Source organism: Sceloporus occidentalis, unplaced genomic scaffold, assembly GCF_023333645.1.
Source record: "Sceloporus occidentalis isolate IW3139 unplaced genomic scaffold, rSceOcc1.0.p SCAF_55, whole genome shotgun sequence".
NCBI classification, from domain to species: domain Eukaryota; kingdom Metazoa; phylum Chordata; class Lepidosauria; order Squamata; family Phrynosomatidae; genus Sceloporus; species Sceloporus occidentalis.
In genome coordinates this window covers 345,650-369,955 of record NW_028317035.1, presented here as the reverse complement: position 1 = coordinate 369,955, position 24,306 = coordinate 345,650, and the positions used below count along the sequence as shown (strand labels likewise).

At 41.4% G+C, this 24,306-nt stretch overlaps 1 protein-coding gene across 1 annotated transcript in view; it reads right to left on the bottom strand.

The window, feature by feature from the left end:
- LOC149287876 (AMP deaminase 2-like) overlaps nucleotides 1–15,332 on the bottom strand; it is a 34,939-nt gene extending 19,607 nt beyond the window's left edge. The window contains exons 1-10 of the mRNA XM_089492255.1: nucleotides 15,234–15,332; nucleotides 14,915–15,045; nucleotides 14,067–14,135; nucleotides 13,823–13,928; nucleotides 6,675–6,861; nucleotides 6,451–6,592; nucleotides 4,808–4,897; nucleotides 4,248–4,377; nucleotides 3,974–4,168; nucleotides 3,388–3,519 (exon numbers count right to left, since the gene is read on the bottom strand). Of these exons, the coding sequence (XP_089348381.1) occupies nucleotides 3,388–3,519; nucleotides 3,974–4,168; nucleotides 4,248–4,377; nucleotides 4,808–4,897; nucleotides 6,451–6,592; nucleotides 6,675–6,861; nucleotides 13,823–13,928; nucleotides 14,067–14,135; nucleotides 14,915–15,045; nucleotides 15,234–15,263 (1,212 nt within the window). The 5' untranslated portion in view covers nucleotides 15,264–15,332. The remainder of the gene's footprint in view (nucleotides 1–3,387; nucleotides 3,520–3,973; nucleotides 4,169–4,247; nucleotides 4,378–4,807; nucleotides 4,898–6,450; nucleotides 6,593–6,674; nucleotides 6,862–13,822; nucleotides 13,929–14,066; nucleotides 14,136–14,914; nucleotides 15,046–15,233) is intronic.
- Between the last annotated feature and the right edge of the window lie 8,974 nt (nucleotides 15,333–24,306).

The window sequence follows — 24,306 nt, the reverse complement described above, 5'->3', positions numbered from 1 at the left end:
GCTGTTTTTTTCCTACCCTTTATGACCAAGGCAGTTTTAAGACTTTTGCGGTGCTCGTGTTTAGCTGTAATTTTCTCGAATTTAGTGTACTCGCACAAGTTTATATTTTTTTTCAAGGGCTTTCTCCAGATACCATTTTTTTGATCATATCATCTAATGTCCTATAAAAAAATAATAAAATATGGTGAAAATTGAAAAAAACACTCTCTCACTTCTATTTGAAAATTATTTTACTCATCTACAAAAGCTAATAAAAAACTGCTAAATAGATTCTACTAATTGTCCAGAGTTTTTTTTTTTCTTCAAGTTATAGAGCAGTACGTAGCATTTTTTTTCCAAATCCTGTCCCCATGAACCATTTCCCTTCACGAATTCTACCAGTAGCCTATACCAAAGTTTGTGATAGTAATTGTTGATGTATTTGTTACACACAAATTGTGCTTCAGGTATGAATTTATAGCTCCTGGTATGTGTTACTGCCAAACACTCCAATATGTGTTCAGCAACATCTTCCGAGTACAGTGATACTTGCATGGGTTTGTCGGGTTGTTTGGGAGGTAAAACATCACATTTGGGAAGCGTGCATTTTTCAACTTTGGAACTATGTCCTGTTTGGGACATACTTGAAGCTGGCTAATTCAAGTTACCCAATTAACCCCTTGATGACAATTGCCGGTCCGGGCACGTCACCGAAAATCTAGTCGTTAACGACAATTGACGTGCCCGGACCGGCACGTCTTTAAACGGGTGCAGAAAGCGATCTATTTTCGCTTTCTGCACCGAAACGGCGTTGCTGTAATGCCTCGACCTCGAGGCATTAAGCAACGCCATGATCGGCACAAAGGGGCCATCTCTGGCCCCTCCCTGGGGCGTCAACATCCGCCATACTTTGTATGGCGGCGGACGCCCGTTTTAAAATCGTTTAGGAGGCGATCAACGATTGCCTCCTAAACTTAAATGGTGTCGCTGGAATGCCTCGATCAGGAGGCATCCAGCGACACCAAACACTTACCTTGGGATGGACTGTGACCGCTCCGGAGAGCGGTCACAGCCGCAGCTGCCGGTGATCTTCGCCATCAGCAAGATGGCGGCGGCCCGGGAAAAAAAACACGAAAGACGAAAAAGTTTGCTAGATGGTCTCCCCTCGGGCGCAGCTGCGAGGGGGCGCACAGCCGCCTGATCAGCAGCTGCAGCTTGAAGGACTGGTTGGGGAGATCACGGATCTCCCTAACCAGCCCAACAATAAGGTAGCACGTGTGCTCCCTCTCACTGTGTGCACTGCACCGACAGCGAGCAGCAAACCAGACCTTGCATTCCAGTCGTACCACAAGAGACAAGTCAAACTCACGCATCAAGACAAGAGGAAAGAAGGAAGGAAGGAATGAGAAGAAGAGAAAGGTAGGACTTAGGGAGAAAGTGGGGTTGGGGATAATGAGGAAAGAGTTATCTGATGGGGAGAAAGAATGGGCTATCTGATGGGGAGAAAGCAGGGGGGTATCTGATGGGGAGAAAGCAGGGGAAAGGGGTGCTTTAAGCCTACATGTAATCCAGTATGTATGTGCATATACATGTTGAGGCATGTATATGGGCAATGTTTATGTGTGTGTATGGGCAGGCATATGTATGTATAGAGCAGGTGTGTATAAGAGCAGTTGCAAACGCGCGATCGGGCATTCCCTTCCGGGTTGCGTCACTGCGGGGATATCCTGCCCTCAGATGAGGCACAGAGACGCTACGATCTCTATGCAGGTCTGTGAGGACCTGCATAGAGATCACAGTGTGATCGGTGCAGGGGGATCGCGGGGAGGGGAGTGAAAAACCATCTCTCTCACTCCCCCTCCCGTCCTGTAACAGAAAAGCTGGAAAAAAAAAACGGTTAGTGATTTAAAATTAATATTAAATAAATCATTAAAATAATAATATAAATAATACTAAAAAAAATTATAATGTGAGCTGTGATGTCACTGTGACATCACTGGCATGTTCAGGAGGTCCCTAGGAGGACCTCTTACCATTACTGTGTAAAAAAAAATATATAAAAAATACAAAAAAATGTAAAAAAATTAAAATAAAAAAAAATAAAAAAAATATATATACAAAAAGATAATTAAAAAAAATGTTAAAAAAACCTTACATCCCATTGCCCTAGCATAACATCTAGCCAGTATAACCCTCCTGCCCCCGTTCACAACCCCCAAACCCGTTAAGCCATAGGCATAAAAATTATACAAAATTGTACACCTAATAGTATGCTCCCTGGTGCTGGGAAAGTCTGGAAAATCTATATAAATTAGGTATTTCTGAAATCAGGACACCTGAATTGATAAATTTGGAGGGGATTTTCCATCACTTTACCTAATTTTGTGAGGATTCAGAGGGAAAATGTAAAAAAAAATTAGTTTATTTTTCTAATCTTCGCTAGTTTTTACTAAATTTCTCATTCTAAATTTTCAGCTAATCATCCAACTATGGTATCAAACGAAAGCTCTATCTCTCCTTGAAAAAACAATATATAGTTTACATGGGTACACTATTCACAGGAACAGAGAATAATCGCTAAACCGACATACCCCAAAAATGGCAAAATTGCTCTGGGCTTTGAGGTACCAAAAACCCCTGGGATTGAAGAGGTTAAGTGTGTGGATGTTCCTGTGTGCATGGGTGTGTGTGACCACATGTTGTGTCAGGAGTCATAGATGGTTCCTTCGATACATCATAGTAGTCTCTGTGGCCATGTCCAGTGGGGTCCATCTGTGTTTGTAAGCTTTCTTTTCTTTTGGTTTTGTGAGTTTCTGTGGACATTTTCGGCCATTCATCCAGTACAGCATTCAATGCCACGATAGTGTATGACCCCATCGAAGCATTGCAGGGGTTAATATTAGTCCCCACAAGGCTTCCTATGTATAGCGGTCAGGGGAATCCTACAGAGACCCCTCTATCATAAGGCTGCATCATACACACACATTGCGCAATCAATCAGTGGGTTTCTGTGGCAGGAGACTCAATTAAGGTCCCTACAGATCCTGAAAGTCCTCTATATCACTACTCTACTCAGTTAGTGTCGTTACATTCAATCTGACAGTTTAGGGCTACAAATTTTGAAGGGAGACCAGGCTGTCCATGAGGTATGGCGATATGTCCTTGGTGCTCTAGGACCAGTTTTTTGGTGATGTATCCCCTACATACTCTGTCACAAAGGGGATAAAGGCTTCTCCCCAATAACCACTGTTGTATTGTTAGTGGAAATCCTTGACTCATTATACTGTAATAAAAACACCTTTAAAAATACAGTTATTATTTTTCTCTTAGATGTAGAATGCAGCAAAACTTTTAAACTCCTTAGAGTACCAAAAAGACAAATAATTGAGGTAATAGTCAAGCTGTTACCTTAATTATGTGGGCAAAGTATTTCCCAGATACTTTATTATCCGTTTTTATGAAGATTTCTCTCAGGATGGACTCTCCAATAGGATTGTACTTAGCGTTGAATTTGTCAAATCGATGGAAGGTGTTTCTATCCTACAACAAAAAAAGGTGTCGTTAGTCCCTATGAACAGTATATATAAAAACAGATTCCACACCAAAGTGACCCTACCACCAAGGCAACCAATGGAATGATCCAATCAAAAAAAACATTTCATTGGTTGCCATGCTGATCAGACCACTTTTCAAATGGTGCCATAGAATCATATAATACATAATGCCATGAATTTACCACTGTCATTATGTAACACACCCACCCACAGAAGACACGAGAGAATACAATCCAATGTAACTATGCGGACCAGTGCTGGAAATGTAAAACTAATTTTAAACACTTCAACCAGCAGTTTGCACGAGAATAAAACAGATCATTAATGCAATACTGCACAATGCATTTTGCATGGCAAGTCTTCTTTAACCTTTTATGTAAGAGACTGCTGATCTCAAAAGAAAACATTGTTTTGCAGTTGCCTTAAGCATCCAGCCTCACCGCATGCATGTCCAAAGTATCCACACTGAGGTCATATGCAGTCAGGTTCATGGTCTGGAACACCTCCTTTAGTGTTTGCTCCTTGCCTCCTTCCTCATGCACAATTTCTTCACTATTCTTTTTCATGGCTCGTTTGATAAAGCGTAGCAGGTGTTTTTGGTTCATGCAGGATGCTGCGTGGATATGAGTATCCACCTGAAGTGGATAGATTAGGGATAATAAATAAAACTTTAGGCATCAGTAATTACAATATAGCAGTGAACTGGCAACACACCTTACGTATATTGTAAAAGTCTCTGTGAGGCACTTTCTTCTGAGCCGCCAGTTCCTTCATCTCATTTAGAAGAACATGCATTTGGTAGCGAGAGCTCAGGTACTGCAGCCGCCGGTAACAAAATGATTTACTGAAGGGGGGTTAGGGGGGAAAATGCAAAGGTTTAAACTTAGAGGGAGAAAAAATGGGGTAAATTAGTAAAAATAGAGTCAGGTCACCAAGAAGACCAATGAACATAAATGTGACAATATAATACAAAAATAAACATGCGTATTGGTGTGAGGAGACATTGTTATACAATAGGGGAAAGGTGAAATGCCAAGACAGGAAACATAGGAAACAAAGAGTTAAAAAGAATACCTAAGGAAAAAGTGGGAAATGCAGATAATTTTCAAGAAAATGAGGGGTAAAGAGAAAGTAGCCAAAAGGAAAATGGAAGGCACTAGAGGTAAGGCATTATACTTGCTTTCTAATACCATATAATCACATTCTTTAACATGATGCCACTGTGCCGTCCCTTAACTGGCAATCCAACCTTGCAATATATCTTGGTCACTTACATGGGACCATTTATTATCAGAGCCATTAGTACATTCATGTCAGCCACAAACTCCTGCAGATCTGGGTATGGAAGATCAAGTTCTGTGCTCCTGTTGAGAACATAATTACATAAGACAAAATAGGCCTACAGACATCTACTATTACAGATTTAACCGCAAAGGGTATTTAAAGGGACAGTCTAATGTCCCTGATACCCCCTCTAAAGAAGAATGCATATTAACCCCTTAAGGACCAGTTTGTTTTTTACTTTTTGTACCCTTTGGGGGAGGCTGTTTTAACACTTTTGCGGTACTCGTGTTTAGATGTCTCCTCACCCATTTAGTGTACCCACACACTAAGGGCTTTCTGACTTCTACCCGAAAAATCTTTTACTCATTCAAAAAAGCTACTGAAAAACCTTCTAACTAGATTCGACTATTTGTCCTGAGTTTAGAAATACCCAATGTTTAAAATTTTTTTTTTGCTTTTTTCTGCAAGTTATTGGGCAATAAGTACAAGTAGCGTTTTGCTATTTTAAAACCATTTTTTTCCAAAGCTGGTCATTCTGCCCCATGTGCTATTTCGGGTATCTTTGAAGCCGGCCAATGCAATTTACCCCATCAAACCATATATTTTTGAAAACCAGACACCTCAAGGTATTTCAATTGCTGGTATTTTAACCGTTTCCATGCACTATTTCTACTACCAACCTTTGTTAAACTTTGTGGTAGTAAAAACAAGACCCCAATATGTGTTCAGCAACATCTCCCGAGTACAGTGATATCCTCCATGTATGGGTTTGTCGGGTTGTTTGGGAGGTAATATGGCACTTTGGTTTTTTTACAGGACGCGCCGCTATCTTGCGCGTGGCAGTGCCAGTTGTTACCGCTCTCCGGATCGTTCACAGCGCGTCCTGGGATGAATGTTCGTTGTCGCTGAATTACTTGTGATTGAGGTATTTCAGCAACACCATTAAAGTTTAAACTAAACTTTTAAAACAGGCGTATGGCGTATTTTGGCGTCCACGGAGAAGGGCCAGACAATATCTCTCCCTTGCAGCCACAGATGCCCCAAGATGCTGATCTCGGTGTTGCTGAATGCCTCGACAGCGATGCATTACAGCAAAACCGTTTAAGCGAAGAAAGTGATTGTAGATCACTTTCTAAGCTTGTTTAATGAAATGACGTGTCAGGCACGTCATAGGTCGTTAAGGGGTTAAATTACTCTGTGAGTACTTTAACATGCATTCTTCCAAAACAAAAATTAAAAAAATGAAAGCTCTTACCTGACCAGAAGAGGCTTCCCTGCCAGATTGTCTGCTTGACGCACTTAATCAGTGGCAGGAAAGTATCCCCACTGAAATCAATGGCATAATTTTTGTAACATGTGTACTAATGTCTGAATAGACACCTGCACTCAGTGTTCACCGGAGGCAGTGCTGGAGTTGACTGGAGGTGTGTGTATATCACAAGCAGAGAGATGTGGTTGGCCCAACACATCTCTTCCATAGCATTTAGCTAGGTGGAGTGGAAAGGGGCCAATGCGCATTGAGGGGATTTGCAAAACAGACCACAAAAAAATGTAAAGGATCCACACAGCTTGCATATGCATTAAAGTGCATATGATGCTGGAGTGTCCTTTTAGCCATATATAGAAGACTTACATGTCTGTGACCTCCTGCTTTTTGTAAACGTGAACAACGCCATCCACCATCTTCAGTCCAAAGCCTAAATCACATGGCATGGTACTGGGGTCACATACTTCATATGGATGTTGCTCTGAGAAGGGAGGATGTACTGGGGCATCTGTGGTGCAAGGGAGAGATATTGATTCATTAGTCAGTACAGTCTGTTGGGTATACTCTTATACCCTCTGTTTTATTTGCACCTGCAGCCACAGGAGTGTCAGCTGTCTCTTCCTGAGGAGGACTGTCCAATGTTCTCTCACTAAGGTCCTTCAGGTGCTGGGCAGTGGTCCAGCAGAAACTCTGCATGGAGAGGTTCATGTACTTCTGACGAATAAACAGGGCTCGCACCACACTCTTGGCAGCATCCAGCAGGTCAGTAAATGGCACCTGGAATGGTAAGACAGCACAGCGTAGTAGTCAGATTTTTTTTTTTTAACTAATAAGATGATCTGAGAATCCACACAATAAATATTTTAGACACTGACAAGAGGAAAAGAATAGAGCAGAGGGAAATTTTAAAAAGGGCTCCAAGGAAGGAGCACTGACAATCGTGAAGGTGATTTGAAACCAAATTCCTTCCAATTACTTCACATTGCATGCTGTGTTGACTGAAACACCATGGCATAATAATAATAATAATAATAATAATAAATTGGTGTAAATTTTACCTTTTCTTCTATTTTAATACTTTTGAGACCACTTTTGTAATTTCACAAATATACAATACAATATAAAAATACAGATTCATATAAAATGGTGAACCCACACTGTAGGTGTTTTGGTTCTTACAAGCAGTTATAGATACAGAAGCATTCTGTACATGAATACATTAAAGAAATAAGATGAAACAAACCAATTAAATATTTATTTCATGTGGTCCACAGAAAAAAGATAAATCAATGACTTCCTACTTCTCCTTTTATAGAGTTTAAAGGGACACTAGTTTGCAAACTTGCTGAAAATAAAATATTAACATGTCTATTTTTGAAAACACTTTTCAGCATTTTGTTCACACCGGCCTAAAGCTTTTGCACAGTACTGTATGTAAGACTCAGTGTACCACACTGCAAAATATGATGCCACTATATTCATACCTATCTACATCCTCTTAGATTGTAACCTTGCAGACTCTCTTTACCAAATGTTATCTGTGTGTCTTAGTCAGATATAGTTTTGTCATACCCTTTGAATGTATGCATTGTAAAAAGCACTGCATAAATATAAATAAAGGGTGATGATAATAATTTATAAATATATAATGATTGAGCTTTTTCCTGGATCTCGTCATATACCGTATTTGCTCGAATATAGGCCGCACTTTTTGCCCCCTCTTTAAATCTTTAAAGTTGGGGTGCGGCCTATATTCGGGGTCTAGCGCAGGAATGCGCAATTCGTATCGCCCAAAGCCCGGGATATGCAGTTCCGGGCGCCGGGCAGACAGCAGGGTTAGAATACAGATCCCCCGCATCGCTGCAGGGGACCTGCATCCTACTCTCCGATACGCTGAGACAGCCTCCCCTGCCAGCACTTTCCACAGGGGGAGTGCCGGCCCGGGAGGTTGTCTAAGCGCATTGTCTAAGGCGTCCACCGGCTGCAGCGATGCGAGTAAACAACCTCTGCTGCCGGCACGTCTGCGCGATGCGCTTTAACAATCTCCCTTGCCGGGAATTCCCACAGGGGAATTGTTAAAGCACATTGTGCAGATGTGCCTGCAGCGGAGGTTGTTTACGCTTGCATTGCTGCAGCCAGTGAACGTCTGCGCGATGTACGTTAACAATCTTCCTTGCCGGCACTTGCCACGGCGGAAGTGCAGGCACCGGAAGTTGTACACGAGTATTGTGTAAATGTCCCCCGCCGGCCCCGCAAGACACCGGGGAGTCTGCACTGGTAAGTCTGGGGGGGCACTGTCACTGACAAGACATCTTCGCTACTTCTGCTTTCTCTTGGTAAACTAATTAACTCATTATGCTCATTATACTCTCTCTCTTTTCTCAGTCTCCATTAATTAACAAAATGAATATTTCTCCTACTAACTCGATGGCTTGGGGGTGATCTTTGCTTCCAACTTTGTGAGAACGGTTTGGGGAAGGCCCTTTTCTATTCCAGCATGACTGTGCTTTTGGGATGAACTAGAACGGCTATTTCGAGCCAGGCCTTCTTGTCCAACATCACAAATGGTCTACTGCAGGGCTCGACAAATCCCAGGCGCCAGGTCGCCATGGTGACTGAGAATTTTGTCCTGGCGACTAGGTGTTTGTCAGCCTGTTACATCCCCTCCAAAAAATGCCCCCACGCCGGGGCGCTGCTGCTGTCTGCCCAGGTCTCTGGGCAGACCAGCACAGCCACACCGAGCCCGCCCCCGAGCCTGTGATCACTCCCACGGAGTGATTCTGTAGGCTCAAAACGCGATTGCAGGAAAACCAGCAAAAGCTTCAGGAAAGGGGGTTGAGTGTTAATTGGGTCCCCTGACACAACATCCCCCTGCTGCCTGATCGCTCCATGAGAGCGAAAGGGCAGCGTTAACCCCTTCAATGCCACGATCGCGGCATTTTAGGGGTTAATTCCCATTTTGTACGGGGCTCTGCTGCTGGTCTGCCTAGACGCCTAGGCAGACCAGCAACAGCAAAAACGAGCCCCCACAAGCCCTCTGATGACTCCTGTAGGCATGGAAGCCTACAAGAGTCATCAAAGAGACTCCTCCCTGCAATGGCTGGTCAATAGACCAGCAATTGCGTCCCAGCCAAAGGCAGCTTCAGGGACAGGGGGAGAGGCTTCTTCGGTCTCCACATGAGTATGGAGACCAGCCCCAACCCTCCCCTGCTGCCTGATTGCTCCATGAGAGCGACAGTGCAGCGTTAACCCCTTCAATGCCACAATTGTGTATGACACATTCGTGGCATTGCAGGGGTTAACATTTGTCCCCACAAGCTTGTGGGGACTAAATATCAGTCAATGCTGTGCTCCAATGGAACATCAGCATTGAAAGAGTTAAAAAAAAAAAGAATTTATCAAAAAAATAATTAAAACAAAAAACAGCACTGACCCGAAAGTCCAGGGTGCTTCCAGGTCAAATGCTGTGAGTTTAGTAAGTGGGATGATGATGATCAGATCACTCCTGACCAGTGTTCCCTCTAAGCTGTGCGCTTGTGAGCGCGCACATAGCTTTCAGAGGGAGCGCACACTAACAAAAATTGTGCGCACAACCAGTAGCGTACCGAAGGGGGGGCGGTCCGCTACCGGTTGTGTGCACAGCACCCCTCCAACCGGCTTAAAATCAATCAAGACCTCCGATCCTCCTCCCTTGCGATGCGCGCGGCAACTGATGCCGTGCATCGGGATTTGATGTCAGATCCCGGCGCACAGCACCGAAGCCATGCCCACCGTCTTTACTGCACCGGAAGGAGAGGACATAGAAGAGGAAGAACGAAGAGGAGGAAAAGTGACAGAGAAAAGGTAGGGAAACATTCTGTGAGAGTGAATTAGTAAGTGTGTGAGAGTGATGGGTGTTATGCTGTAGTTTAACCCCTTCGTGACAAAGGATGATTTTACTTTTTGTACCCTCTGTTTACTGAACCCACACACATTATATATTGTTTTTTTTCAGGACAAGAAGGGCTTTCTTTAGATGAGATTGTTTTGATTGTATCATATTATTTACTATTAAAAAAAGTATACAATTCGGTGAAAAATTTAGAAAAAAATGACTGTTTCTAACTTTTAGTTGAAAAATCTTTTACTCATCTATAAAAGGTAATGAAAAAACCTGCTAAATAGATTCTACTATTTGTCCTGAGTTTAGAAATACCCAATGTTTTTATGTTTTTTTGCTTTTTTCTACACATTATGGGGCAATAAGTACAGGTAGCGTTTTGCTATTTCAAAGCCATTTTTTCCAAATCTGGTAATTCTTCCCCCCATGTGCCATTTCGGGTATCTTTGAAGCCGGCCAATGCAATTTACCCCATCAAGTCATATATTTTTGAAAACTAGACAGCCCAGGGTATTCCAAATGCTAGTATTTTAACCCTTTCCAAGCACTAATTCTGCCATCAGCCTTTGTCAAACTTTACGGTAGTAATTTTTTTTGCATTTGTTTTTTCACACACATTTTACTTCAGGTATGAATAAACAGGTTCTGGTATATGTCACTATCATAAAACACCCCAATATGTGTTTAGCAACATCTCCTGAGTACAGCGATTCCTCACATGAATGATTTTGCCTGGCTGTTTGGGGGCAAAAGGGCCACATTTGGGGCATGCGCATTTTCAATGTTGAACTTTGGCGTTTGGGGATCAACTGCCCATGCCCTATTTGGTACATCTTTGAACCGGGCCATTTCATTATGCCCAATAAAGCTATATATTTTTGAAAACTAAACACCCCAGGGTATTTCAAATGCTAGTATTTTAACTCTTTCCATGCACCATATCTACCACCAGTCTTTGTCAAACTTTGTGGTAGTCATTTTTTTGCATTTGTTTTGTCACACACACTTTACTTCAGGTATGAATTAAAAGGTTCTGATATATGTCACTATCACAAAACACCCCAATATGTGTTCGGCAACATCTCCTGAGTACAGCGATACCTCACATGAATGATTTTGCCTGGCTGTTTGGGGGCAAAAGGGCCACATTTGGGACATGCGCATTTTTCAATGTTGAACTTTGGCATTTGGGGATCCACTGCCCATGCCCTATTTGGTACATCTTTGAGCCGGGCCATTTCAGTGTGCCCAACAAAACCATATATTTTTGAAAACTAGACACACCAGGGTATTTTAACTCTTTGCATGCACACATTTTACCACCAGAATTTTTTCAAAGTTTGCAGTAGTATTCTTTTGTGTGTATTTTTCCCCCACACGCCTATGTTATGTATGAATTTACAGCTCCTGGTATATGCCGCCGTCACACGACACCCCAATATGTGTTCAGCAACATCTCCTGAGTACAGTGATACCCCACTGGGGGGAACTAAAAGGCCACATTTGGTACGTGTGCATTTTTCTAATTGGAAATTAGATGTGTGGCCATCCTTTCCCCCGTGTTAATTGGGACATTGTTGAACCCGGCCAATTCAATTTACCCCATCAAATCATAAATTTTTTAAAAGTAGACACCCCATGGGCATTTAATATGCCAGTATTTTAACTCTTTCCATGCGAGAATTGTTTTAAGCTAATGTGCTAATTTTAGGACTTGCTCACAAAAATATATTTTTTATATATATATTTTATTTTTTTTGCCTTTTTAAAAAAAAATTTTACAAATTTTTTTCAACTTGAAGGTTCCCCTGATAGTGACATCAGTGGGAAATTATTTTTAAATTTTACTGTTTTTTTTACTATTTTTTTCTAATTATTATTTATTTTATTTTTTAATTTATTTTTACTAATCACACTGTGATTAGAAAGCTGGGCTCCATTGACTTGCATGGTTGAATACAGTACCTGTATTCAACCTGCAAGTGGAGCCAGAGTTCTCTAGAGGATCTGGAGACCGTCTAGCGAACTTTTTCATCTTTATTATTTTTTTTCCCGGGCCGGCGCCATCTTGCTGATGGTGAAGATCACCGGTAGCGGCGGCTGTGACCACTCTCCGGAGCGGTCACAGCCCATCCTGATCGAGGCATTCCAGCGACACCATTTAAGTTTAGGAGGTGATCGTTGATCACCTCCTAAACGCTTTTAAAACGGGCGTCCACCGCCATACATGTATGGCGGTTGTTGATGCCCCGGGGAGGGGCCAGACATGGCCCCTGGTGCCGATCGTGGCGTTGCTGAATGCCTCGAGGTCGAGGCATTACAACAACGCCGTTTGGGTGCAGAAAGCGAACGTAGATCGCTTTCTGCACCCGTTTAAAGACGTGCCGGTTCTGGCACGTCATTTGTCGTAATCGACTTGTTTTTCCGTTCCGTGCCAGAACCGGCAATTGTCATTAAGGGGTTAAACTGAATGTGAATGGGTGTGTGTGTGATAGCATGGATGTGTAAGTGTGTGTGGGGGGATAGCATGGCATAGGGAGGCTGTAATCATATTCCTATCATGCTCAGGTTCCAGCATGTACTGGCTGCCTGGGCATGATAGGAGTGAGATTGCTGGTAGCAATTATATATTTTTTTGTTCAATTTTGGTGTGTTAACCACACCTTTATTAAAAGTAAGTAACACACCAAAATTGGACAGAAAAATTCGATAACAATATTAATTTATATATATATATATATATATAATTGCTAACAGCAATCCCACTCCTATCATGCCCAAGCAACCAGTACATGCTAGAACCTGGACATGATAGGAGTGTGATTGCTGTTAATCATATATATATATATTGTTATTGATTTTTTTGTCTAATTTTGGTTTTACTTTTAGGTCCAGAATTTTCATTTCGGTGCATCCTATATATATATATATACTAGGCCAGACACTAAAGTGGTAGGCCTACACCACATCAATGTTTGGCTTAGTATATAGTGATTGGGGTTATGCTGCATTATTGTCAATGTCTGGCTCAATGTATAGTGATAGGTGTTATGTTGTACCATGGTCAATGTGTGCCTCTCTATATAGTGATAGGTGTTATGCTGTACCACCGTCAGTGTGTGCCTCAGTATATAGTGATAGATGTACCAAAAAAATAGAATAACAATTTAAATTTAACATTTGCAGAAGCATATTGTGCGGACAAAATTTTGGCTCTGGGAAAATTTTTGCCCAAGAGAAATTTTCTGCGCACACCACCTAAGAAAAATTAGAGCGAACATTGCTCCTGACCAACTGTTTTAAAAAAATCCTGGCTCCTAACTTTTTTTAGCAGGCACCTAGATTCACAACAAATTTCTCAAGCCCTGGTCTACTGGATGAATGGCCAAAAATTCCCACATAAATACTCAATAATCTTGTGGAAAGCACATATCCCTATAATTGTGTACCTGATGGCCCTTCTGCCTTCTACGTTTTACATGGTCAAGAACAGCCTGGCATCATGCGTATGCCTGATGTATTAGGAATATACAGTGGACGATTCACATAGGGAAACTTAAAAATAGCCCATGAATGCTTCTCTGTATCTTCCTAACATTGCACTCAAGCATGTGATGTTATGAGGAAGGATGCCTCTAAAGGCAAGGCTGTCAATCTTTTCGTCAGACCTGACATTAATCAATCTAGGGACAGTATGAAATGGTAACAACCTCTGAGAAAGTACAACTGTAAAAAGGGCGACCACTATAAATCCGTTATTTATCACCATGTACCCGGGTAAACAACATCACTTTAATGGCCACAGACTCTTCACCCTAATTGCTTAATTACGTCTGTTTGATAAATCCATGCACTTACCCCACACTTCTCATCACCAGAGATAGACACTCTCAAATATTCTCTTTCAGCGACAACCTCCTTATAGAAATAATCAACATAATCCTCATGTTCCTCTTTGAGTAACCTGAAACAAAGAAACAGTGATGAAGAAGCCAAGGGAATGAGGTGAAAATGTTTGCAAAACGGATACAAGAAAATGTGAGTGAATGTGGGTAATAAAATTAAAGAAAAAATAGGAAAGGGAGTGACAGAAGAAACTTACTGTAAGTCCGAGCTGCTGTCAATTTTCAGAAAATCTTGTTTAGCTCTAAGTAAAATGTCAGGTTCAAGTCTGGGAAAGCAAAAGGTGTGCACATATAACATAGGAAAGAAAGCATTGGAAAGCAGATTTCTGAGATATAAGAAAAATTAGTGTTTGTAATTGGTGGTATAGGAGTGTAAGGGAAAAACTATTTACTTCAGATATCTAGATTTACATCTTTTGTGCAGACATAAAAAAACATTAGTTTGATTCTTAAGGAACAGCTTAGTCATGTTTTTGTTTGATTTTTATTACGCATTAATAGTATGTTACAAAATAAGAAGTGTAGATGCCAGGAAGTATACTTCCTGTGCATGATCAGTAGTACTCATTGGGTTCAGGCAATGTACATGAAATTGACCTGACGCACGTCAATACGTGAAAATATGGTTGAAATGTACGTTATTTACTTTATGTACATTGACTAATTTTACTCACAATGGCAGACTATTTTGCGGACCTTTCATGATCTATCTCTAAATGTTATAGTAATAACAAAAATTAGCCCTAAAGATGGAGTGCATTGGTTGCAATATATCTCCTTCCCGAAGTCTTATGATAATCATATACATCTTGCGTGTAGTCTCCTTTTTATGGCCCTCTCTTGGGATGATTCCTTTGGTAGTCCCATATCGTATCTCTTTCTCATATGATACATATGTAAGTATGTAGATTGAAAGTGTAATATGGAGAAGAATAGTAAGTAGGTAATTTTTCCCATAAATTGGATATCCTGATTTGGCATCTACTTCCTTATTGTGCCCTTTGATTACCCCTCCCCCTTTTGTAATCTTGTTTAGAGGTCTTACTTTATGTCTTGACTAATCTGTCTCTCTAGACGCTGTCGCCTTTCCTCCAGCTTCTCAATGGGGCTTTCCTCTGGAAACTCATATGGAGCAGAACGCATGTCGCTGTCAGCAAGGGAGCGACTGAAGAGCTCCTGGAGAAAAATAAGAGACTAAGACCGAAGAATAGTAAAACGTGTTGGGAAAGGTAACAAAAAGGGAACATACCCTGCAGAATTGAGAAGAAAATGAAAAAAGAAAATAATGAAAAACTTAGGGAAGCATGAGGGAATAGTAGTAGAGCTGTATACGAAAAGCATCATAGGTTTAAATGTTTTTCAACCTCTGCTATCTCCTTGTATTTTCCGTCCATGGAGGTCCTCAGCTCTCGGTTCAGTTGTTTTAGGCTGTGAGAGGTGCCAGAGAACGATTTTGCGGACTGCAAAGGGTGAAAGAGAGACCCCCGATGATCTGAAATAAAAAGTGACTTGAGTGTGGGATATTTGCAAATGTGCAACTACTGGAAATCTCATCTTAAAGTGGCAAAAGATAAGTAGCTAATACTCGCAGAGTGGGACATTACAGAAGTGTAAAATACGTAAGAAGAGCTGTAAAAGAAAAAATGAGCAAGAGCTAAAAAAAACTCTAGTGCACAAAATTGGTTTGTTTTTTAAATATCTATATTTGGTTAATAAACTACACGCACAATCTCATCCACTGATGAGATTTTATATAGCGCCACCATATTCCGGGACACGACAGAACATAACAACTAGCATACCTGGGAACTCTCCGGTTCATTGTCGGGAGTATTGTCGGGTGAGCGCTACTCCTCCGGTTCAAGACCCGAATCCTCTGGAATCCCCTCGGTCCTGACACGCCCCACTCCCCACCCATTTTTTTCCTTTACATGGGGGTGTTCCCCTGACGTCAGCGGTACCGCCCACCGACGTCAAGGGTACCGCCCATGACATCAGCAGGACCTCCCACGACATCAGCAGGACCGCCCACTGACATCAGTGTGCAGGCTCTGGGTAGCCGGAGCTGAGAAGTTCCCAGGTATGACAATTAGAGTTACAGAAACAACAGATGAGGAGGGCCTTGCTCAAAAGACCTTACAATCTAGATCTCTGTGTCCTCAAACCTGCTAACCCCTGACTGTCCATGCACATCTGTACAGTCCAGGGCTAAAACACCCTCTAAAGCAGAATGTACATTAACGTACTCTATATCCTATCCTACTTTACCTTACATTCTTCCAAAATGAAAAAAGCACTTACCACACCTAGACTTTGCAGACCCGCTGCTCCCTTTCTCTGTGGTCCAATATTTGATGCAACTGGGTCAGCAAAGCACCCTCACTGAAATCAATGTGAACACTTGCGTGTACAAGGGGTCTAAAGAGACCCCCACTCATTTAGTATGCTAAACCAGTGCTGGAGCTGACTGGAGGTAAATATACCACTCCTCTTGCACTGTAAATATCTTGGGAGGGTGTAGGGGGGAAATGCATTTGCAAAATGGACACCATGAAAATGTAAAGGAGCTATAATATTCATTACAGTACATATAATGTCTGAAGTGTCGCTTTAAACACCCTGCCTCTCAATTTACCTATGTCGGCCAGCTGTACACAATTCTCTTCCCTAGAATATACACATTTAATGAGGGTTCCATGAGAATCCACAGGTTTTCTCTTTTCTTATCTGATATTAGGTACTTATAATTAATTAGATTGTGTCTTAGTATTTGTTCTGCACATTATTGTAAGCAGCTCCTTCATCATTACCCCTGCCCTACACCAGATTTTTTGTAAGCATTTTCCAGTTAACACAAGGAACAGATATTTATAATATAATATAGAAACATAGAACTTGATGACACATAAGAACCATTTGGCCCATCTAGTCTGCCCACTTTTCCTTAATCAGTCCTTGATCTTTTCTTAGATTCAGGGTAGCTCTATGCCTTTCCCATGTATGCTTAATTCCCCTGACACATACCCTTATTTCAATAAATATACTTATTTTAATGTATTTTTCAGTGTCCCTCCCTCAATTCCCCCCTGTGAAGAATGATATGATGTGCTCTCTAAATATTGGTATGCTCTTACCCATGAGTTTAACCGCACACTCACCAGCTTCTCTGACCCATCTTTTGACCTCTTCTGTCTTCCACATTTGGTCACCTGCACCTTGCCTAGCTCTTTCTCTACCTTTCAATCTCGTGTGGCCCTAACAACCAATGCCTTATACCTAGTTAGTCACTCCAACGCTCATCATGGCAGAGGCTTATGGGGATGGAATATCAGGCTGCTTAACACAGCCAGTAGCTCCTTTATACATCTATCGTATAACACATTAACCTCCACTTACAACATATAATATGCATCTATTTGCCTCCACAAAGCATTATGTTCTTCTTTGTTTCTTCTCACTGACCCCTATCCGACTAGTCTCTCGATTCCTACCCTTCTTCACTTTCTCTAACGCCGTCCTGCATAATACGTACCTTGCCGTATGCGCCTCTTAAACAGTGACAAAGACTGACCGAGCAGCTGTTCCAAAACTACTGCATAGAGCCAGTTGTCTCCCCCTCTGTTATGAAAGTCATTGGTACATTCCAAGACGCAGTCCTAGAAGAACTAGCAAAATAAGCGGATGGATACTACCAAGTATTGAGTGTGGGGGAGTAGCTGCATATCCGTGGGTCAGCAGCAAAGCTGCTGTGCCACACCGCAAGGAAACGAGGGGCTGTCCCAAAGAGACAGCAAAACGTAGACCGCAAACATACGTGTAGGAATAGCAATAAGAAAGAGAAATCTAGAAAAAACACTGTGTGAGAAAGTGATGCAGCGAAGTAGATAAAGCGATAGGGCCACTGAAGTGTATGCGACAGACTGACGGCATTAGAAATAATGGTCACCAGTGGAGAAGGATGATATATATTAATACTGCATATTACTTGCTTTGCTACCCTTATGAAATACCTTGACCGGTCCACAAGATTCTACGTTCTCAAAGTGAGACAGCCAAGCCAGAGAGATAAGTAGGAGTTAAAAAATAGATGAGGTCAGGAGGAGGAGGAGTAGACAGAGATGGTCGAGGAAAAGGAAATGTGTGATTATATAAGAACAGAAGACACAAGGTCAGGGGATTTAAGATAAAATGAGAGGCACGTGAAAGGGATTTAGATAAAAGTAGGGATGTAATGGTATTATAATAAACCAGCGGACTGGAATATAACATTCTAAGGAGGATGCTGTTTTAAGGAATATGGAGCAAGAATATGAAGGTGGCTGATGGTTAAACAATATGTGGAGCGGTCCATGCTCATTTTTCTGTTGCCATCCAGCAAGATCCAGTGGTATAATGTTATGTATATTTCTATTAACCAGGCAATATAAATAATGAAGCCTCACCAATGCTGGAAATAGCTATCACTGTAGCACATAATGTAGGGAATGTTGGAGTCACACATATACTCTATCGTCGGTAGACTACATTTCCTTTTTTTCTTTCTAGAGGCTAGCTGGATGGATGGCTGTGTGTGTGTGTTTTGTGTGTAGGTGGGGTGTTACAGCTCTGTATCTTCCAAACGTTGCTTAGTCATCAGGTTGTGACAATAACCATCACCAAAAAAACAAACAAACCTTTGTATTAAACATAGATCATTCAGAATGTCTGTATGTTGAGCTTTAGAGCAAGCCATTTTGCACCTGGCATTTTGGACACAGATCTCATATTCTATCCTGAAAATGCAAATTCAAAATAAGTCTACAACCTTTGTGACTGATTCTAGGGCACAGTGTTCCAACATGTTGACAACCAGCAGGAACTGTTGTGGAACTACGATTCTCAAGATGCTCATTTAGAATGTATATTTTGTTGTGTGTTATATACAGCAAACAATTATTTGTATATATATCATGTCTGCTCAAATTCTTTTTCATTGGTGTGCATGCTTATCATTCTGCATATATAGCTTTATTTTGTGCATAGAGGGTACTTACATAGCATAGCGACCTACCTTTTTTCTTTGTCTTCTTATGCAATTTATGGTGTGCAGTTCTAATCTCTATATATCCAGAACTGTTCAATGTTACAGGGGAAAAATGTACGTTTGCAGGTCTGAGTTAGGATCTACAGTGATCCAAATTACTAGACATATTCAAAGTATGCCCAGCTATTAGAGGTATATATATATAGGAACTACAGTATATTTCCTATTTTCTGTGTTTTTGACTGTATATTTGACAAAAGTGTCTAGATCATATTAAATGGGCCTCGTCAATGTGCAACTCTCCAAAAGACACTAGAAACTGAGAACAATAGCATTTCTATGTTTCAAAGTTCTTTATCAGCTTTATCTTGTTTTCACACATTGAGATCATATGTCCCTTGGTCTCTCAAACTCAAAAAACAGAAGAGCTAGATGTGACACTTTTTTTCTATTCTGCATTTTCCAACCCAGTGTTTTAAATAAACGTATCAAATACGTTTACGAGTTAAGCTACGGCTCTGTATACCAAAGCAAATGGAATCTGCCAATTACACAAACACTTGGTAGTTTCCTAGTATATTGTCACAGTCTCTTTGTGCCGAAGTACAAAGTGCAGCGTTAGCAGATGATGGAGGGGTAGGGCAGTAATAGCATGATGCAGTGTAAGCAAGCAGTGAGGCCTCAAAGTGCAATGCTGGCATAAGGAGATGGGAACGCAGGGTAAAGAGTCAATGATAAAAACAAGGGAAGTTTAGTTACAAAGGTACACTCCGCTAATATATTTAAGAAAAATGCATACTGGAATCCATTTTGAATGGATTCTAATGCATTATATTATATGCACATCAGTGCATGTGATTTTCTATATATGCTCCATTGTGTTTCCATTGAAGTCAGTGGGAGCTGAGCTCCTATAGAATACAATTTGAGTAGTGCCTTACAATCACAGGAAGCTTTGCTGTTTTCAGTTGACGCAACCAGAGAAGGAGAATGAGGTCTCGTTATCTAAGTCAAATACCAGAAGAACACATACACTGATTCTACATGCAAAAGTGCATCTATTACATCCATGAAATGGGAAATAAAGGATTGTTACAGTTGTAAGATTGGAGTATTTACATTCCCTGTAGATGGTGACACTATTTTAAAAGATAATTTACAAAAAATAATGCAGAAATAAGGTCAGTTATACGATAGGGATATGATAGCAAATACACACTGTGCAAAGATCTCCGGTATCTTGCCATTATAGAAAGAAGTGTCTGAAGGACCATAACAAAGTACTGGGATATTGATATAATTGGCACTTTATCGACAAGATTACTGTGATTGAGCCATGACATATGATGTATTAACATAGTATAGAATTAAAAGGAACCCTCCAGCCACTATATGCACATGATAGCTGAGAGGTCTCTGCAGGATCCCCCAAATGCATTTGCTGCTTTCCTACTGACTGCACCTATTTGCAGTAAATTCACTTCAAGTCAGCTATAGCTCTGATTCAGTATTCAGTGGTGTATAAAAGACACAATGGAGGGAAATTTGCTGCAGTTTCTTCTACAGGTACTTACAAAGTACTATAATATACATGCTTTGTTAGTGAGGATGTATGGTACTATTATGATGGGGTCCGGTGAGGAAACCAGTATGCAGGGATAGGGGTGAGGTGTATAGCCTAATGTAGCCAAAGTCCAGTAACATGTACCAGAACCAGAGCAGCCAGGTAGCAAGCGAGGTCTGGCAACAGGTATCAAGTCCAGAGTATCCAGGTATCAGGCAGAGTACGGTAACAGATAGCAAGTACTCGTAGTCAGGTAGCAAGCAAGGTCTGGCAACAGGTATCAGGTAAGAGTAATCATGTAACAAGCAGGGTCCGGCAACAGGTATCAGGTAAGCGTAGTCAGGTAGCAAGCAAGGTCTGGCAACAGGTATCAGGTAAGAGTAATCATGTAACAAGCAGGGTCCGGCAACAGGTATGAGGTAAGTAATCATCAAGGACAAGGTAACACAGGGAGCTCAACCGATAAAACAACCGAGCACTGAATGAGTGTCAGTGCTCGGCTTTTAAACATGCCGCTTCCCCAGACCCCGCCCCCTGCAGTGCCGGTGTCCAATGGACATTCCGGCGTCTCCATGAAGGAGGGGCGTGGCATGCAGCACCATGCACATCCCTCTTTCTGTGGCGGTTCGTTGTCACGAACCGCTGTGTTCGGACATCGGGAGGCATCGGTGCCTTAGTGATCCGGCTCGTCAGGGGGATCGGGGACGTAGGAGGACCAAGGAGGTAAGTGCCGGGTACCCGCTGGTCGCGGGTACTCGCTAGACATGTTGCGCACGGGACACGGGTACTCGGGAGACATGCTGCGCACGGGGCCGTGACAGGTACATTGGATTGTCCCTTTAGTTACTTTAGTTATCAATTTAAGAAATTGTTATATCTGCATTTTCACTTTATTTTTTAATTAAATGTTAAGATGCCCCCCCCACAAGAAAAATAAGAGTTTCAGTTACAAACGCTATGCTTCATGTCACCCTGCTTGTATAGATTACTGCACTGAAAATTATTCAGTACCATGCTGTGAGTAAAGACAAGAAGCAGCCACAGAACTTAGCGGAGTTAGCCACCAAGAAGCATTTCTAACGGAAGATCTGCTTGGATAGAAGGGAGACAATGAAGCAAACATAATTTTTACTAACCTCTGAAAAAACTAGGTATAAACAGGTTAAGTTGAAATATCGGATATAGGGAGAAAAGGAAGCACTGAAACAACTTGAGAATATACGGTATATAGTAAGGAAGGCACAAGGGGAATGATCACTAGATGCCTGACTCTTATAAGAAACAATAATGAAAATATGTCATTTAGTCCGATTAAGAGCTGGGAAAAAGGGCTATAGAGGATTATTCCTCTGGAAAACTGGATTGGCTCTATATGAGAGGTCAATAGGATGGTACATTGCCTAAATATTAGAGAGCATTTTTATAAATTAAGGAATAGGTAGTACTTAGTACCAACTAAACCAGCAAACATGTATGGACAGATAGAACCCAACTTTTGGAGATGTGATAGGGAGACTGGTAGTTTTGTGCATATATGGTGGTCATGTGGATTGGTTACAAATGTTTGGCGAAAGGTTTTTTGACCATATTGTGGGCATGTGTGGGATCAAGCTGACTTTCACTCGGGATTGTGCTCTGTTACATTTGGACTGGGCCACAGTCTCAAAAGTGAACAAAATGCAGATGGCCACCAAATTTTTGATAGCAAAAAACTGGAGAAGTAGAAAAAAAACGATTCGGTGGGGAGAGATAAAGGTGAACACGTTATACCAGTGTTAAATGGAACTGGGTATAACAAATTCAAATGGATTAACCAATTGTATAAAATGGGAAAAAGTTATTGAGATTCTGGAATATGTGGTCTAGACGGGAAATAGGGTTTGCCATCTCAGGCGCATCCAGATATGTGTAAACTACAAAGGGGTAGGATTAAAGCGCTAAAAGCAATATAAAACTAACAATAAATCAGATAGAGTAGTTCACAGATATGTGGAAATGTTTGTATTGTTTAGTATGGGTACTTGTGTTTTATTTGATTCTGTATTGTATGCGTCAATGTATTTGATAATTTGAAAAGAACATTTAACAAGGTTACCATGGAAGCCCCAACGTGATCATTTAACCCCTTCGTGACAATGGCTGATTTTATGTTTTGTATTTTTCTTCTTTCCCATTTACTAAACCCACACAAGCTATATATAGTTTTTTTCAGAACAAGAAGGGCTTTCTTTAAATGTTATTATTTTGATTGTATCATATACTTTACAATAAAACAATTACTTGTTTTACTCATCTATAAAAGCTATTGAAAAACCTGCTAAATGGATTCTACTATTTTCCTGAGTTTTGGAATACCCAATGTTTAATTTTTTTTTAGCTTTTTTTCTCCTGTTTATAGGACAAAAAGTAGCGTTTTTCAAAACCATTTTTTCAAAATCTGGTACTTTTGCACCAGTGTGCTACTTGGAACATCTTTAAAGGCATCAAATCCAATTTACCCCTTCAAACCATATATTTTTGAAAACTAGACACACAGGGTATTTCAAATGCTGATATATTAACACTTTTCATGTACACATTTTACCACAAGCCTTTATCAAGGTTTGCAGTAGTGTTTTTTTCCCACACACATTCTTCATAAGGTATGAATTTACAGCTCCTGGTATATGTTGCTGTTAAACAACACCCTGAAATATGTGTTCAGCAGCATCTACCCCCCATGCATTGGTTTGTTGGGTTATTTGACCTCATTTGGGACATTGGATTTTTCAAATTTGATATGTAGTCATCCTGCTCCCTGTGTTATTTGGGACATTGTTGAATCCGGGCAATTCAATTTACCCCATCAAATCATAAATTGTTTTAAAACTAGACACCCCATGGGCATTTAATATGCTAGTATTTTAACTGTTTCCATGCAAGAATTGTTTGTGAAGATATAGAGTTAATTTTAGGACTTGCTCATAAAAACAGACATATATATATACACTGCTCAAAATAAAAAAAGGGAACACTTAAACAACACAATGTAACTCGAAGTCAGTCACACTTTTGTGAAATCACACTGTCCACTCAGGAAGCAACACTGATGGACAATCAATTTCACATGCTGTTGTGCAAATGGAACAGACAACAGGTGGAAATTATAGGCAATTAGCAAGACACCCCCAATAAAGGAGTGGTTCTGCAGGTGGTGACCACAGACCACTTCTCAGTTCCTATGCTTCCTGGCTGATGTTTTGGTCAATTTTGAATGCTGGCGGTGCTTTCACTCTAGTGGTAGCATGAGACGGAGTCTACAACCCACACAAGTGGCTCAGGTAGTGCAGCTCATCCAGGATGGCACATCAATGTGAGCTGTGGCAATAAGGTTTGCTGTGTCTGTCAGCGTAGTGTCCAGAGCATGGAGGCGCTACCAGGAGACAGGCCAGTACATCAGGAGACGTGGAGGAGGCTGTAGGAGGGCAACAACCCAGCAGCTGGACCGCTACCTCTGCCTTTGTGCAAGGAGGAGCACTGCCAGAGCCCTGCAAAATGACCTCCAGCAGGCCACAAATGTGCATGTGTCCACTCAAACAGTTAGAAACAGACTCCATGAGGGTGGTACGAGGGCCCGACGTCCACAGGGGGGGGTTGTGCTTACAGCCCAACACCGTGCAGGACGTTTGGCATTTGCCGAAGAACACCAGGATTGGCATATTTGCCACTAGCGCCCTGTGCTCTTCACAGATGAAAGCAGTTTCACACTGAGCACATGTGACAGAGTCTGGAGACGCCGTGGAGAACGTTCCGCTGCCTGCAACATCCTCCAGCATGACCGGTTTGGCGGTGGGTCAGTAATGGTGTGGGG